The following is a 15,190-nucleotide window of genomic DNA, read 5'->3' as shown; positions in this document are numbered from 1 at the left end:
GGTTTAGACACAGTCGCTATGGGATTCCTTTCCAATAAATGATGTTTACTCTCAATCAACTAACGTCCTCTGACATTCTTAATATGTTTCTACACTATAGGACATAAACTATGTTCAGTACAGATAAAATTATGTTGTGTTTGTGTGTGTGTGATTTTGTTTATTTCCAGGAAATGCGCTGATAGATATAGCCAGTACTCTCGCCAAAAAATCAACACACACACACACACGCGCGCGCCACCTGTGAGCACCCCAGTATGTGAGTTTAGGGAGGGCTGCTTGCTGTATGTCCTGTACATACAGCAATAATCACATTATTCTATATTTATGGGTACAGATGTCAGATTTATTTGTATTATTATTTTATTCCAGTGATATAATTTACATTCTAGTCTCAAAATTATTTGGGGGGAATTTAGGACGCATCCTGCGGTCACTCTCCTTCTCTCACTCTCTCTCGTTATTTCTCTCTCCCTCCGTTTAATTCTACCGGTATAGAATAACCGTGCGCATGATGGGGATCTTGATCATCTGCTAGTTTGGGTTTGAGGACAGTCGATAGTGACTCGTGATCTCCAAGGACTTTCTTTCTAGGGTAGATCCCATACTTTATCAGATATAAAAGGACATTGTTGATGAACTACATATTTTCAATGTGTCTTTACCTGGGAGCCTAAACGATCCACACATCCTCTACCATAGTTGAATTAGATGAGCTTAACGACGTTGCGGTACACGTGATTGCATCTTTCACCCATTTAAAGCATATTGGAGATCATACTGCGATTTCAGGATTTTCTCCTGATTCTCCTGAACTAGCCTATTACTTCTACCAATATCACCAAGAAGTAGGTTCTTTTTGGAATAAGGAACATTAAACATTTAATTGCATCACATGCGAATTCCCAAGCGTGCCAAGACAGCTTTTTTCATCAACTATGAACCTCAAGAAGATGCAACGTTTTTTACACACCGGCTACATAGCCATATGACAGCTTTTCCAATGAGAGGTTCGTTCTCAACATGTTTTTTCCACGGATTACACGTGGAGAGAGGCGCTTCGTGAGAGGAAGACCTTGCTGGTGAAATTACTTTAGATTTTTGTGAGAGGATATCGCTCTGTTCAATGGCTCCGGCTTTTAGGTTGACTAAACGTAAGGATGCCAGCCCCTGGCCAAGGATGTCTTCAACTTTCTGGGCTGTAATACTGTTGACCAGTCTCCTACTCATCAACTGCGGTAATTCCTCTTTCTCTGACTCGTTTTCCCTGATCATATTGGTTCATATTTATAAAGTGCTGCGGCGGTAGGGTGACCATAGGGTGACCGTGGTGTCACTGTCTGCTGCTTTGACATGAAAATTATGCGACAGCAATATCGGAAATCACTTCAAGGGTTATTGGTTTTGTCATTGCAGTTGAGCTAATATCGTTTCAAAAGTAGGCTATGGGATAACAGTTCTCATGCAAGAACGCGCCCACGCACGTATGCGCGCGCGCACACACACACACACACACACACACCACTAGCGGTTCTGGGGGGAGGCAGGGGGGGGCCAGTGCCCCTGTGACATCAATTTTGGACCCCCTTGTGGCCCCCCTAAATGTAGAGTATGAAATAATTTTTCCATAACCGATTTTTGCTATCTTTCTTTTTTTTTTACATCCGTTATTAGACAGTGGCAACGATGATGATTATGAACATGGTCTTTTGCCTGCTAATGCCTGCAATGCAGTGAAGAAAACGATATGACAACAATAACATCAAATGTAACTGGCCCCTCTAGTTGAAATGGTCTAGAACCGCCACACGCGCGAGCATACACACGCACATACACACACAAACACATACACACACACACACACACCAAATAATTAGAGTAGCACACTCACTCTGTTGAATGCGTGGAATTGTAAAGTTGGCTGCTTACTTCATCATCGTGACCATCATCCTGTGGAAAGGACAGTCATGCATCAGCCACTGTTTGTGCTATTGGATCATTGCTGTATTTCACCTGGTTGCAGTTGGATTGCGCTGGACTGTGATAAACTCATTATGGAGAAGCTTCATCATCATCAAATTGAAATGAAGAAAATACCATAGGCAGGTCATGAATTAAAAATCTCATTTTGTATTTATTTGATCTAATCTTTATTTAGCCCACCCAGGTTAGTCTCATGGCTGGTCCTAACTCATCTGTGTATTCTGACCATGAAAGAATAGCATGCCATGCCAGTATTATTCACCTCCAGGGAACCAATCACCCAGTCTGAGTCACTTGAGAGAGATCTCCAGCTGGCACTATGTGTTATGTGTGAAAACGTATGGGAAAGGAAGTAGTTCGTTGGGCATTTACCACGATAAGCCTATTACAAGCTATGTTATTTTATTAGCACTTAAGCTAATGACTAATATAATCACTCCGTTGTCTAGGGGCACATTTACCACAAAAACAGATACCTCTTTTTCGCTAGAATTTCATTTAACATTTTTGTCATTTAGCATACGCTCTTATCCAGAGCGAGTTACAGTAGTGAGTGCATACATTTTCGTACTGGGCCACTGTGGGAATTGACCCACTACCCTGGCATGCAAGAGCCATGCTCTACCAACTGAGCCACATGGGACTAATTTCCTCTCCTCTGCCAGGGTCTTAGGTTCATTATAGGCTGCAGCAAAAGTCGAGGGAATTGAATCTGCATTTCTTTTCTTCTCTTTTGTCTTGAGAATGAACTGCCTGCGTGTTTCGATCACATAGAGACCTTGGCTGTTTAATCAGTGTTTCTCTGGATGTTTCAGATCAGTGTGTGTGTGTGTGGGGGGGTAAGTGTGTGTGCAAGTAAGTGTGTGTGTAGCAACTCTTCCTCAGTGGAAACCTAATGTAGCAGGCGTAAAAGAAAAGCCTGAAACTAGATCCCCCCCACATTCTGGTTTTGACGAGAATAAAAAAAAAAGTGTAGAGGGAGGTTCTCTTCTGCAATGTTGGCTGTTTGCTCTGGTCAGCAGTCTACAGAGCCATACTGATCCTCCTACTGTTAAACAGCCTTTTGTTTCTAACTTGATTTTACACTTGTTTCCTGTGTCCCTTTCCTTGACGATTTCATCTTTGCCTCACTTTCTCCTCCCTGTCTCTTTCCTTTTGCCCTGACCTACATGTTTTTGTCCATTTCTTCCCTCCTGGCTCGTCTTTTCTACCATGGCATGACTCCTTCCGCTGTCCCTTTCCTTGTCCTGGCTTGTCCCTCTTGCCTGGCCTTGCCCATTTCCTGTCCAGTCCTGTCTCTCTAGTCCCAGGCTGTCTCTCCTTTCTATTTTCGCCTGTCTCTCCTGCACTCTTCCACCTATCCAAAATGGCTTCTGATGCAGTGCCCTGACCTACTTGTGGTCTCTGACATGAATCTCAGAACCTGACTGGACTGACTGACCAACGGATGGCATGCTTCTCTTCTGTGAGTCACAGAGCAGAGACATAGCCAGAGCTGATCCATGTTTGTTATGCTGAGACATAACTCTCCTCTTGGGCATGAGATGAAAGTATAGCCTGTGTGTGATTACAGCAGCTGGATGAGAGGGTCTGGACTAGGGTTGGGCAGTGTACTGTATTTTATCGGTATTGATGCACGGACCGGTTTGGGTATTTACTACCTGGTTTTGTCCATTTCTTCCATCCTGGCTTGTCTTTTATACCATGGCCTGACTCCTTTCGCTGTCCCTTTCCTTGTCCTGGCTTGTCCCTCTTGCCTGTCCTTGCCCATTTCCTGTCCAGTCCTGTCTCTCTAGTCCCAGGCTGTCTCTCCTTTCTATTTTCGCCTGTCTCTCCTGCACTCTTCCCCCTATCCAAAATGGCTTCTGATGCAGTGCCCTGACCTACTTGTGGTCTCTGACATGAATCTCAGAACCTGACTGGACTGGCTGACCAACGGATGGCATGCTTCTCTTCTGTGAGTCACAGAGCAGAGACATAGCCAGAGCTGATCCATGTTTGTTATGCTGAGACATAACTCTCCTCTTGGGCATGAGATGAAAGTATAGCCTGTGTGTGATTACAGCAGCTGGATGAGAGGGTTTGGACTAGGGCTGGGCGGTGTAAAGTATTTTACCAGTATTGATGCAAGGAGCGGATTGGGTTTTTACTTTACGTTCTATAACGGTATTTCAGTGTTTGGTTTGTTAAATGTAATACGCCACTCCAGCGTGTGTAATGTCATTTTTTAAACATTTTTTACTCTGTTTGCTACTCGAGTCGTCTCTCTCCCTTTCCTCCAGCATGTCGCTTCCCCATGCAATTCCCACACCAAGCCCTGACCCGTCACTCAAGTTGTTGCTCAACCAGACAACTACGGAGTCACGAGCACTTGCCATGCCGTTCAGTCTGTATGCATGATCAGATGCAACAAGATTTTAACAACGATGCTGATTTCCACTTTGGTTCTTAATATAAATCCACAAGCATTCTATAATCGCACTATTTGTTTGTGTATCTTACTGTCTGTAAACAGCTAGTTTGTCTTTTCTTAGCAAGTTGTGGCTAAAATAAATTGTGTCAGCTAATCGCAAGTAAGCTGGCTAGCTAGCTTAATGTACAAATTGTCAGAGCAAACTTAGCTAGCTCATACAGCCTGATACCAGTGCTGGTGTAGGCAAAGATCATCATGTTGTTTGTGCAATGGTATCTTCTAAATCAGAGAGGAATAGGCAAAGCATAAATATGTTGGCTTGCACTAGCTAGCTACATGAAGTAAGAGAAAACATGTAATCTAACATCTAATTAGGGTCCCTTTGGAAACACTGACCAACACTTTGGTTCCTACCCTTTCACAATAATTCTTCCCTGGCTTTTTCATTCATTGTCATGTCAAATAACAATGTATTCAAGGTGCTGCCCACTACACTGTGTATACAAAACATTAGGGACACCTGTTTTTTCCATGGCATATAATGACCAGGAGAATCCAGGTGAAAGCAAGGATCCCTTATTGATGTAACCCATTAAATCCACTTCAATCAATGTAGATGAAAGTGAGGAGAGGTTCAATAAGGATGTTTAAGCCTGGAGACAATTGAGACATGGATTGTTTATGTGTGCCATTCAGAGGGTGAATTGGCAAGACAAAATATTCCATGCCTTTGAATGGGGTATGGTAGTAGGTGCCAGGCGCATCGGTTTGAGAGTGTCAAGAACTGCAACGCTGCTGGGTTTTTAACGCTCAACAGTTTGGTGCACCACCCAAAGGACATCTTGTCAGCTTGACACAACTGTGGGAAGCATTGGAGTTAACATGTGCCAGCATCCTGTGGAACACTTTCGACACCTTGTAGAGTCCATGCCCTGACGAATTGAGGTTGTGGAAATGATAACAAATGAGTGCAAGAAATGCCGAAATTTATGAAAATGCTGATTTTCTGTTGTTGTTGGAGTTGGATTGAACAGTATAAAACAATCAGAATGGAGGAAGCCCCATTGAAATCACTTTTAATTTCTGTTGCCACCCTAGGGTCATGAACTACTCATGAAGCATATTTAGAACTTTTGTTATTACAAAACATAAAATAACGTCAAGTACAGTCACACCGTCAAAAATTGTACAAATATAATGATATGATATCTTGACCATATCGCATTTATTTATTAATGCACAATTATTAGGCAAATTGTATTCCTCGGGATTCATTTTATTGTTGAACAAACACAATGCTCTCAGTCAATCCAAAATGTTATTGAACCTCAAACCTGAATGTTTAACAAAGGAAAAGTGAGTTTTGTCTTTCTCAGGGAAATATATAAGTGTGCACAATTATTAGGCAACTAAATTACAAAAATAATTTCTCTCAACTCACTTGTTTATTCTCAATTTTTAGAGTAAGTGTAACAGATAAGTAACACAAAATGACAATTATATAACATTTTTGGCCTTTCAAAAATATTCAGTGACCAATATAGCCACCCTTATTTTCAAAAGCTGCCATGAGCCTTCCATCCATGGAGTCTGTCAGTTTCTTGATCTGTTCACGATAAATTTTCGCTGAAGCAGCAACCACAGCCTCCCAAATGCTGTTCGAAAAGGTGCATTGTCATCACTGTAAATCTCACGTTTGAGAAGGGCCCACAAGTTCTCAATAGGATTTAAGTCAGGTGAGGAAGGGGGCCAGGTCATTATTCAGGCATCTTTGAGGCCCTTGCTGGCTAGCCAAGCAGTGGAGTACTTGGATGCATGTGGTGGAGCACTGTCCTGCATAAAGATCATGGCCTTCTGGAATGCTGAGGACTTCTTCCTGTACCACTGTTTGACGAAAGAATCTTCCAGAAACTGGCAGTAGGTTTGGGAGTTGAGTTTCAGTCCATCTTCAACCCAAAAAGGTCCAACTACCTCATCCTCAATGATAGCAGCCCATACCAGTACCCCTCCTTCACCTTGCTGGCACCTGACTCAAAGGGGTGCCATGTGTCCATTACTGATCCAGCCACGGGCCCATCCATTTGGTCCATCAAGAGTCACTTTCATTTCATCTGTCCATAAAACCTTTGAAAAATGTGTCTTCAGGTATTTCTTTCCCCAATCTTGACGCTTCAACTTGTGAATCTTATTCAGTGGTGGTCTTGTTTCAGTCTTCTTGACCTTGGCCATGTCTCTGAGCACTTGATACCTTGTACTTCTGAACACTCCAGGTAGGTTGCAGTTCTGGAATACGGTGGCACTGGAGGATAATGGGTTCCTGGTAGTTTGACGTTTAATTCTTCTCAAGTCTTTTGCAGTTAATTTGCGCCTTTTCTTCCCCATGCATTTTTTGCAGCCCAGTTGACTATTCGCAACAAAACGTTTGAACGTCCAGTGGTCACACCTCAATAGTTTAGCTATTTAAAGAGTGTCGCATCCGTCTGAAAGGCATTTTACATTTTGGGCTTTTCAGTGTCAGTTAAATTTATTTTTTGGCCCATTTTACCTGAGGTAATGAGGCTGCCTAATAATTATGCACACCTTGATATAAGGTGTTATTCATTTTCGCCACACTCTCCCTCATTACACAAATACATATTACCTGAAAATGAGTAAATCCAATAAGCATTCAAGTTTATATGGTTAGGAGTTCGAAAATGTGAATAGAAACAATGCTAAGATCAGAATACTCACTTGCCTAATAATTGTGCACGCAGTGTATGTCAGGCAATGGCAGAGTTAAAATAAGGACAATCTAGCCCTATATAGCTTGGAAAATAACAGGCAAAATGTTTTAAGGAGGTACTTGTTTCTGAAAATCCTGTTACTGAAGGCATATCTATAATCCGTAACTCCTTGTATAATCCCAATTGTATAATGTGTGGATATCTGTATAGAAACCATCTGAGCCAAAAAAAAATCCAAACTGGCACCTATAACTCGGCTGTGGTAGACAGTGGTAGGCTACACGGAAGTGTCTCTTGCGCGCCCTCTACCACAGCAGAGTTATAGGTGCCGTTTTGGAGAAAAGTTCCTATACAGATATCCACACATTATACATTCCGTATGGAAGGACAAGGAGTTACAGATTATAGATATGCTTTAAGTAAGAGGATTTTTGGAAACAAATACCCCCTAAAACTATTAGCCAATTATTTTCCAGGCTCCTCATTGTAGCCATCTAGCATGCCCATGCAAAGTGCCCTATATAGGGCTAAAGAGAATCTAGTCTATGTTTTAATTAGCATATGTTGCAGAGCAATTTCATCTGACTTTGTGTACTATTGACCATAAATACATGTTCCGAGTGACACCTATTTGCTCACGAGTGTGACCGTAAGTGCCTGAGAGGAGAGAAATGGGAGGTCTGTGATTATGGCTGTGACTCATATGGTAACTGTCTCTCAAAATTAGCATCTCACTGTGAAATCTGCACAGACACAGCTGAAAGCGAGAGCGAGGGAGAGAGAGCAGGGGAGAGAGAGCAGGGGAGAGAGAACAGGAAAGAGAGAGAGAGAGTTAGAGAGGGAGTGTGTGCGTTAGAGAGACACACAAGGCTGCACACTAGAGATGACACTTCAGCCTAATTCACCAACAGCATGTCAAAGACTGGTGTTAGTTTACTCCCATGGATATCCTGATTAAGTTTAAAATATGTCCTTAGCCACTGATGGTATTTATTGTTATTAAGTGAATTACACACAAATATGTTTAGTTATAGAGACAGTTTTATTCAGTGCACTGTAGCTCCCTCCTCTGGATGTGACTCGAGATGCGTTTGTTTTCCAGTGATATTAGTATTACTCATTCATTGGCTCTGCTTGTTAGCTTTGAAGTGCTGACGTTGAGGCCACAGAGACAAAAGTCAAAATGCCAATAACGTTAGCACAGTGCTAGTTAGAACCATAGGAGCGTGTCTGACTGGGGTCCTCTGTTGTGTTACTACAGGAATATCAGTCAGATGGTTGTGAATGTGCAAAGTAGAACAAACGCTGGGCCATTAACAAGCTGTACTGGGAGGTTAGGTCGGGATGTTGATGCTGCTGGATCATTATCACTGCATGTATTTGAATGGGAAAAGTGTGTTAGTGTGTTTGTTTGTGTGTGTGTGTGTGTGTGTGTGCACTGTTTTCAGTGTGTTGTGTGGAGTCATTCTATAAGTAGCTCAGGAGCATATTGTTTCTCAGGGTGCTTACGTTGATCGTGAGAGAGAGCAGAGAGGGAGAAGTTGGGTGAAGGAAAGACTGTACACTTTGTCCCTTCTCCCCTGCTGTACCTCCCACCCTCAGTGTCAAATCCAGCAGTAGCAGATGAATCATGCCTGGTCCTGATGTAACACCTGCTGCCAGAGATAGGACGAGAGCACCACCAACCCCTATAACACACCACTGTGAGTCACTACCGCCCCACACATCTTCAGTAGTCATTACAACCCACCACACATCCCCATTCACTTTAGACACTCACTGACTCACACCCACATCCTCAGCATACACGTCACTCACCTCAATCCTCAGCATACACCTTCACTCAGCACACTGCATACCTGGCTCACTCCAACACCAGCACACATACCCACAGATATCCCACTGTCTTAGATTAAACATCGTCTAATGCTCTCTGTTCTGTTTGTTTATGTACATGTCTCGATCTGCTCTACCTGAATCAACAACACTGTGCTGGCCCTCCGACGCTGCATGGGGAACACAGCCTTCTGTAGCCTGCTGTAGCCTCAGTACTGTAGACTCAGCCCTCAGGGCATTCATGGGGAAAACCCAATATGATATCATTTGATAACCCAAGCCCCTGATACCTAGCCTGAGGAACTTCCCTGAGATGTCAATGTGTTTGAAATCGCTGCAGCAAGATGAAAAGGAACTGCCCTCAAAATCCAAGCAGTACTAGTAGGCAAACAAGCGTACATTTGAATGTCTTATTCTATTTCTGGCATTGCCTGAAGGACCCTTTTTCCTAGTAAAGAAAATGAGCCACAGTCCACATGTACATCGTGAACTATCAAACTTGTCGAAGTTTTCACCAAGAGAAAGGAGAAAGAAGAACATAATGGATCTCTGTCTCGAAAATGGAGCTACTTAAAAAAAATTGTGTGACCATGGGTGTCATATATGATGTGGAGAAAGTTCCTCAGCTCTATGGTGTTAATGTATGTATCACAGATGGGCCAGAGAAATTTTGGCAGAAGACGAGGATTTTGTTTCTCAAAATATTGATAAGTGATGAAATCCTTGTTGGTATAATGCGTGAGCAGCCATTAGAGCAGCTTGGTAACAGAGTAATGCTTCTCACTGATTTCATAGTAATCTACTGCTGATACTGATCACATCCATTTACTGATGATCACTTTGATGATTCGTCTTTGATATTGATTAGTCTCGTGATATTGGTGAATGCAGCTCAAAACTGTACATTTTAAATTGATTGATATGTTCTATTGCCTGTCTTACCAGAGTATCACTGATGGAATCCAACTCTGATCAAATTCCTTAACGATTATCTTTCATTATCAGTTATGTCTTTGATATCGCTGGGTCTAGTTCAAACATATCGGAATAGTGATCGTTTCTATTTGCTTATAAATCCGGTCTTCTAGAGAAGTGATGATCCAGTTACATTGGTCCAAGATAAAAGTAAAATCAAAAATCATTCAGAGAGACAGTCTGCTATTCCAATACCTCACACCTGGTAACACCTAGGAAAAATTAAGTCCCACTATTCAATTACAAGCCCAGTGTCCCATCTTCTACATATCCACCATCTTATTTATTGGCTCCATCTGTTCAAAACAATTCATTTTGGGAACACCCAGGAGAATAGCTTAATGAAATAAACCAGCAGGACAATCCATCTCTGTCACCACAGTTGTTTATGTTTACAGAGACAAACACAAACAAACTAACAAACAAACAAACAAACAAACACAAACAAACATAACAAATGGGAGGGGTTGAGGGTAGCTGAAGGATAAAAAAAAAAAGCTTGTGTAAAATGTACCTTGTCTGTAAAATGTATGTAGTATGTATAATCTGGAAGTACACTACTGATATTGATCAGAAATACAGTGTAGACATTGTTAATGTTGACTATTGTAGCTGGAACCAGCAGATTTTTAATGGGATATCTACATAGGCGTACAGAGGCCCATTATCAGCAACCATCATTCCTGCGTTCAAATGGCACGTTGTGTTAGCTAATACAAGTTTATCATTTTTAAAGGCTAATTTATCACTAGAAAATGTTGTAGTCATTTATAACATTAACAATGTCTACACTGTACTTCTGATCAATTTGATGTTATTTTAATGGACAATTTTTTTACATTTCCTTTCAAAAACAAGGACATTTCTTAGTGACCCCAAACTTTTTAACTGTAGTGTATAAGCCAAAGTATTGTTGTCCATAAGTTGAATCCAAATACAGGAGGGGTGGTAGGGTTAGGGGAAATAATAAAGTAAAATATATATATATAAGAAAAATATACATATGGGGGATTGGAAATTAGGCAGACAATTGCATTGTGTTTTTTGAGAAAATGTAACGGCTGTCGTATAGAGGGGACTAAGGCGCAACGTGTTGAGTGCTCATAATTATTTTTATTTAAACTCAGAACACTAAAGAAAATAACAAAGAGAAAACAAACAGCTAACAGTTCTGTCAGGTACTGACGTCTACACAGAACACAACTAAACAGAATACAATTGCCCACAAACACAATAGAAAAAAACCCCAACTTAAATATGATCTCCAATTAGAGACAACGCGAACCAGCTGCCTTTAATTGGAGATCATCTCAAAAAATTCCAACATAGAAATAGAAAACTAGAACTAAACATAGAAATAGAAAACATAGACATATCACCCAAAACACCCCCTGTCACGCCCTGACCAACTCTACTATAGAAAATGACATCTTACTAGGGTCAGGACGTGACACAAAATCAAATCTGTTACACTATAAACTACCAGCTTCTCTTGTTAAAGAGATGTATATTGTGGATGTTTGTAGCTCTGTTTTCACAACTCAATCAGCAGTGAAATGGCAACTTCTGAAAACTGTACTCTTTTCTACTGCCTGCATAGGATCACCACAAGAGAGGTTTGTTGACTAGAAGACATGTTAACAGATCCTTGGGGTCTATAAAGGGGTTATAGTTGTGATAGCATTAAATTGGTTTCACAGGGTAGAGTGCTGGTATCTTGTGTTGTGGTCTACCCTAACTAATATGTCAGCTTGGGTTATGTATGACTATAATGGTTAAATGTCACTATTTTTTACATATTCTACTGAGACCATGTTGTCTCTCGAAAGCCTCTGTCTCTCATTGGGAAAGCTGATGTAATTGACACCCAAACAGAAAAACAGACCATAATATCAAACACATGGTGGCTAGTTTGTTTACTTTCTCATAAATGTCATTGATAATTAATAAAATCAAATCACATTTGCTTCGTAAGTAAGCCTTTCACTGTTAGTCTACACATGTTGTTTACGAAGCATGTGATGAATAAAGTAAACAAACTAGCCTACATGTGTTTGCATTTAGCTCTGGCATCAGTGAGTCTCTCATCAATTATAGAGATTATTTCTGGTTAAATGCTGCATGTCACTCATATCATGAGTTCATATGAATGTATTATATATTTGATAGGCATTAAAACAGCATGCATAATGCATGGGTATTGACATTTCACACTGATGAGTTTATTGCCTTTACCTTTACTGTAGAAGTTGATAGGTTTATTGAGTGATAATTGATTTACAAAATACACACAAACAAATACACCTGGGGTCCTGTCTGGACACTTGGAGAGAGAAAAAGAGAAAGTCACTTTGATTTGCTAAGGGAGAGTAGAGCCCTTCACAGAGGATGGTTAGAGCTACTTATCTTTATTGTTGAAAAAGCAATTGCTTGGAAGAAAATTCCACAATGGCGTTTTGAATTCCTGGAGGGCCCTAGCCCCGTCACAGACAGGCAGCTCACAGACCCATGACAACAAACGCCTGGAGCAGAGAGGAGATGCCAGCAAAGTGGTGAGAGAGCGAGAGAGAGAGAGAGGGGTGGAGAGAGTGAGCTTACAGCAGAGAAAGAAAAAAAATTATACAATGGAACAAAAGCAGATGGATGAAAATGCCCAGTCCACCGATCCACAGATCCACAGTCTGTCTTGGGAATAAAGTGCGAGGTAATACAATGAAGAAGTCAGCTGGAGACGGAGACTAGTGGAGTGGAGACTTCAAGAAGTAGAAACAAATATTACATTAGACGAGGCATGCCCATTAATCTCTGTGCCTGAGAGGTAGTTCATCTGCAGAATAAGGAACCGTGTCTGGTTGGTGAATGTTGCCGGGGCAACTAATGGAGTTGAAGTCAACTCTATTCAATCAATTGTCGCTGTCCCACCATGGAGCCCCACACACGCTTAACGAGATAACAGACCTCTACTATGAAGTTTTAGTAAATGCGTTATCGCTAAGTTATGACTGTCAGGGCTAATGTTAGAATCCTTGATCTGAAGGTATTATAACAGGTTGTGGCCCTGCGACATATTTAATAGTTGAAACACAAGAGCTATGAATCCAGTGCACTACAGTACATGGTAAATTACATCTACATACCATCTTCCATCTACATGAATCTATATGGTAGATGGACAGCAGCACTTTACCCAGAGTCAGATATGAGCATGTGTTGAAATGTATGGCTCATTCTCAGGTCTGTGTAAAATAGAATAGTCTGTCTTCTCAGACTATTCTTATGGCAATATGCCATAAAGTGCATTACCTGGATCCTTGTCTCAATGGATTGTTTTACAACAGAGTTTTTTTTAGGTTTGCATCAATCATAGGCCATTTCTGGACTGGAATCATTGTACTATATTGTATTTCTTTCTATTTAGCAATTTATGTGATTGATTTGCAAACCTCAGCATGCTGCCATTTGTGTTGTGTCTTACTGTTTGTTCTGAAAATGTCATTTCAGAATGCAGAGTCGAGTATTGTAAGAAATGGCATTCCACACACATTCTGGATAACTTGATGTAGTATAATGTGATATTATTATGTGGAATAAAGGAAGATACCTAGTCAGTAGTCCAACTGAAATGTGTCTTCCGCATTTAACCCAACCCCTCTGAATCAGAGCGGTGCAGGGGGCTGCTTTGATCGACATCAACGGCACCCAGGGAACAGTGGGTTAACTGCCTTGCTCAGGGGCAGAACAATATATTTTGACCTTGTTAGCTCAGGGATTTGATCCAGCAACCTTCCTGTTACTGGGCCAACGCTCTAACCACTAGGCTACCTGCCTCACCAGAACACAAGTAGAAAGAGAGAAGAGATAAGACACCCCTATAAGACACTCTGTAAGAGAGAAGCAGGAAATGAAGCCTGAAGGTATCCATTCAGCTGTAGCAATGTAATTCCAGCTGATACTTTTCTACATGTGAAACATGGCTTGGTTAAGCCTGCCTGGCAGCTTCTGGATGGGGGAATATCTCTCTCTCGCTTTCTCTGCCTCTCTCTCTCTCTCTCTCTCTCACTCACTCACTCACTCACTCACTCACTCACTCACTCACTCTCTCTCCCCCCCTCTCCCTCCTCTCTCATAACTATCTCTCCCTAACCCTTGGAGCGTATGATAAAGTGTTTAATTGTAACAGTGACACTGGCATGGCATGGCATGTGAGTTATATACAGTAAGTGGGGCACCTCGAGGTTAGAATATGGAATACCCATTACAGTGGAACAACAGAGATTTCGTAATCATGGTTGTGTCCCAAATGGAACCCTATTCTCTATATAGCACACTACTTTTGACCAGATCATTATGGACCCTGGTCAGAAGTAGTGCACTAAATAGGGAATAGGGTGCCATTTCCTTGGTGTTAATGAGAAGCCTATGCTATAGTGTGTCAGTGTTGCCTATGTGTGTGTGTTTCTGTATGTGTGTTTGTGTGTCAGGGCTGCCTGAGACATGCAGACACGTTTCAGTTGAAATCCAGTGTGCTTTTCAGAGTATTGTGTACCCCTTTGATGCGATAACATGTGACTTAGTTATGTTTCCATAGATGTAGGAACTCTGTCACATAAAAGGGGACATTACAGTAAAAAATGTACATTATTATTATTCGTTTTTTCCTGCACTGCTGTATAGGATAGTATTTGGTTGGAAAATCAGTTATTCCTACCATACAGAAAATGACAAAATATTGATCATATTTAGCATAGAAAAACATGTAATCCCTTTAATAAACCAAAATATCGATGTGGGGTATTGTATTTTGGTGAAATTCATTTATATGATATTCTGCCAGATTTATCAGCCCCTCAAGTGAATCTCAGTAACGGGTGTTAGCTAACACCATTCCACTATCCAGTGACAAACCGATCCCGCAGATTCACACAAATGTAATTTCTTAATTTGTCAATGTCTAGAGACAGACAGACATTTAGTCCCTGCACAGATCTTCCAGTGTGGAGAAGCTCTTTATTTCACAATTACTTTGTTATCCCTCCGGGTCTCCAATATTATTTAATCACACCCATAATCATTCAATAACATTCTTTAATCATTACATATTTTTTCCTTTTAGCCTGTGGAGGACATTCCGAGGGAGGGACATTACAAATCAAAGACAACACAATAACCCCAGTTTCTAGAACTCCCTAAGAAACATATGTGTTATTCATACGAATGACATCATTTAAAGGCATGACAGAGAGAGGGAGAGGGAAAG

General features: G+C 41.2%; 1 protein-coding gene across 5 annotated transcripts in view; it reads left to right on the top strand.

Annotated features, from left to right (window-relative positions):
- The first annotated feature begins 681 nt into the window (after positions 1 to 681).
- The window catches only part of LOC115198646 (chemokine-like protein TAFA-5), a 191,140-nt gene continuing 176,631 nt past the window's right edge, over positions 682 to 15,190 (top strand). For all 5 annotated transcript variants that reach the window (XM_029760746.1, XM_029760743.1, XM_029760747.1 and 2 more), the window contains exon 1: positions 682 to 1,238. In XM_029760746.1, coding sequence (XP_029616606.1) covers positions 1,127 to 1,238 — 112 coding nt within the window. In that variant the 5' untranslated portion in view covers positions 682 to 1,126. The remainder of the gene's footprint in view (positions 1,239 to 15,190) is intronic.

Source organism: Salmo trutta, chromosome 8, assembly GCF_901001165.1.
Source record: "Salmo trutta chromosome 8, fSalTru1.1, whole genome shotgun sequence".
Taxonomy (NCBI): Eukaryota; Metazoa; Chordata; class Actinopteri; order Salmoniformes; family Salmonidae; genus Salmo; species Salmo trutta.
This window is presented reverse-complemented; position numbering and strand designations above follow the sequence as displayed.